General features: G+C 36.1%; 1 protein-coding gene and 1 pseudogene across 1 annotated transcript in view; both read left to right on the top strand.

Annotated features, from left to right (window-relative positions):
- LOC104775465 (organic cation/carnitine transporter 3-like) overlaps positions 1-301 on the top strand; it is a 5,741-nt gene extending 5,440 nt beyond the window's left edge. Inside the window, exon 2 of the mRNA XM_010499510.1 lies at positions 18-301. Within this exon, the coding sequence (XP_010497812.1) occupies positions 18-246 (229 nt within the window). The 3' untranslated portion in view covers positions 247-301. The remainder of the gene's footprint in view (positions 1-17) is intronic.
- The window catches only part of LOC104778737, a 17,083-nt pseudogene continuing 15,303 nt past the window's right edge, over positions 366-2,145 (top strand).

The raw sequence follows: 2,145 nt of genomic DNA on the forward strand, positions 1-2,145 counted from the left end.
GCGATGGCGATGGTGAGGCAAGCGTTGGTGTTTGGCGGCGTTTTTAGTCCAGTGATGGTTGCGGCTGGTCGGGAAAATCAGTTTTGGTCGTATGGGTTGTTTGGTTTGGTCATAGGATTGTGTGGATTGTTTGTGGTTGGATTACCGGAGACTAGAGGAAGTGTTCTATGTGACACTATGGACGAGGAGGAGTATAAGACTTTGGCAAGGGACAATTTATTGGCTGACAGTGTTGTCCTTGTCTGATTTGTTGTAATAAAAGTGTGCATGCTTAAACTGGCCGGTTCGGTCTTGAATCCAATCATTCTGCTCTATGAATTTATGAACCACGTGTTAATTCATTACAATCATTCGGACTTGAATCAATGCTAGAATTTGTTTTATATTATTATGATCCAAGTTAATACTTAATATAATCAATATATATATACATATACATATAGTCGCATTATTTGACTTTTATCATTAATTAGACTAATATACATAATATATATATCGTCTCCATTGCATCATTCTCTGTACTGGGTCGAATTCTCTCAAGGCCCACCAAAACCAAAAAAATCGATCACGCCAGCTTCCTCCTGGCCCACCAGAATGGCCGATCCTCGGCAATTTACCGAACTATTCATGAGTCGTCCTACGTCCAAATATTTCTATCGTGCCATGAAAGAGCTAAAAACAGATATCGCATGTTTCAACTTCGCTGGTGTCCACGTCATCATCATAAACTCCAACGAAATCGCTAGAGAAACGTATAGAGAGCGTGACGCATATTTGGCAGACCGGCCTCATACGTTCGTCATAGAGTCCATCGGAGACAATTACAAATCAATGGGAACCGCACCGTACGGTACTGAACAATTCATGAAGATGAAAAAAGTGGTCACAACGGAAATTATGTCCGTTAAAACGTTGGACATGTTGGTAGCTGCGAGAACCATCGAAGCGGATAATCTCATGGCTTATGTTCACTCGATGTATCAACGTTCCGAGACGGTAGACGTTAGAGAGCTCTCGAGGGATTATGGTTACGCAGTACAGTGACAATGAGAATGATGTTTGGAAGGAGACATGTCACGGACGAAAATGTTTTTTCGGATGATGGGAGATTAGGAAAAGCCGAAAAACATCATTTTGAGGTGATTTATAACACGCTAAACTGTTTGGCGGGTTTTAGTCCCGCGGATTACGTGGAAAGATGGTTGAGAGGTTGGAATATTGATGGTCAAGAGGAGAGGGTGAAAGGGAATATTAATCTTGTTCGTAGTTACAAACAATCCCATAATCGACGAGAGGATACTGTTATGGAGGGAAAAGGGTGGTAAGGCTGCTGTTGAGGATTGGCTTGATACGTTCATTACGCTTAAAAATCAAAACGGAAGGTACTTGGTTACGCCCGACGAAATCAAAGCTCAATGCCTTATTAAGTAGTAATCATATATATGGAAAAATACACTAAATAAGATGATCTTCTAAATTGTGAACAAATAGATAAATAGCGCAATCATTAATAATTTAATACTATTGACTAAAGTTACGAGATATAATGTTAAAATAGTAGTTTCTAGCTATCATAATTTTGCGCATCATATAATAAATACGAATTACAAAAAATACTTTGAAAAGATTATATATGTATATATAATAGCAAATTCACTTTTTTGTGTAATCTTTAATTCAACGGATGAGAATTGTTCTATTATTTCATCTAATGGTTGATACTTATTAATGATCCAAGAGTTGCACGTTTTTTTCTTTTAAATAATCGTGTCTTTTCGTCGTACCCCCATCTTTTAAAAATCGTACATTTTAATTGTTGCATCTATTTGTCGTACGTATCTCCATCTTCTAAAAATCGCACCTATTTATTTTTGCACTTCTTGGTTTCACACATATATGTTTTACACCTTTTTATTTTACACCTTTTAGTTTATTATATATAAACTTCTATGAAATACAAAAACAAGTTTCGAATTTAACGTTTTCAGAGTATTTTTACAAGTTAAAAATAAAATCAAAGAATTGTTTTATTGGAGTGATTTTAAATTAACCTACATCAATCTCTATATCAAGGTATGTTTATAAACTTGTTAGTGTCCATTCTGAAAAATTAGTTTTGTTCCCTTTTCCTTTTCGTTCTCATAT

This window comes from Camelina sativa, chromosome 3 (genome assembly GCF_000633955.1).
Source record: "Camelina sativa cultivar DH55 chromosome 3, Cs, whole genome shotgun sequence".
Lineage (NCBI taxonomy): Eukaryota > Viridiplantae > Streptophyta > Magnoliopsida > Brassicales > Brassicaceae > Camelina > Camelina sativa.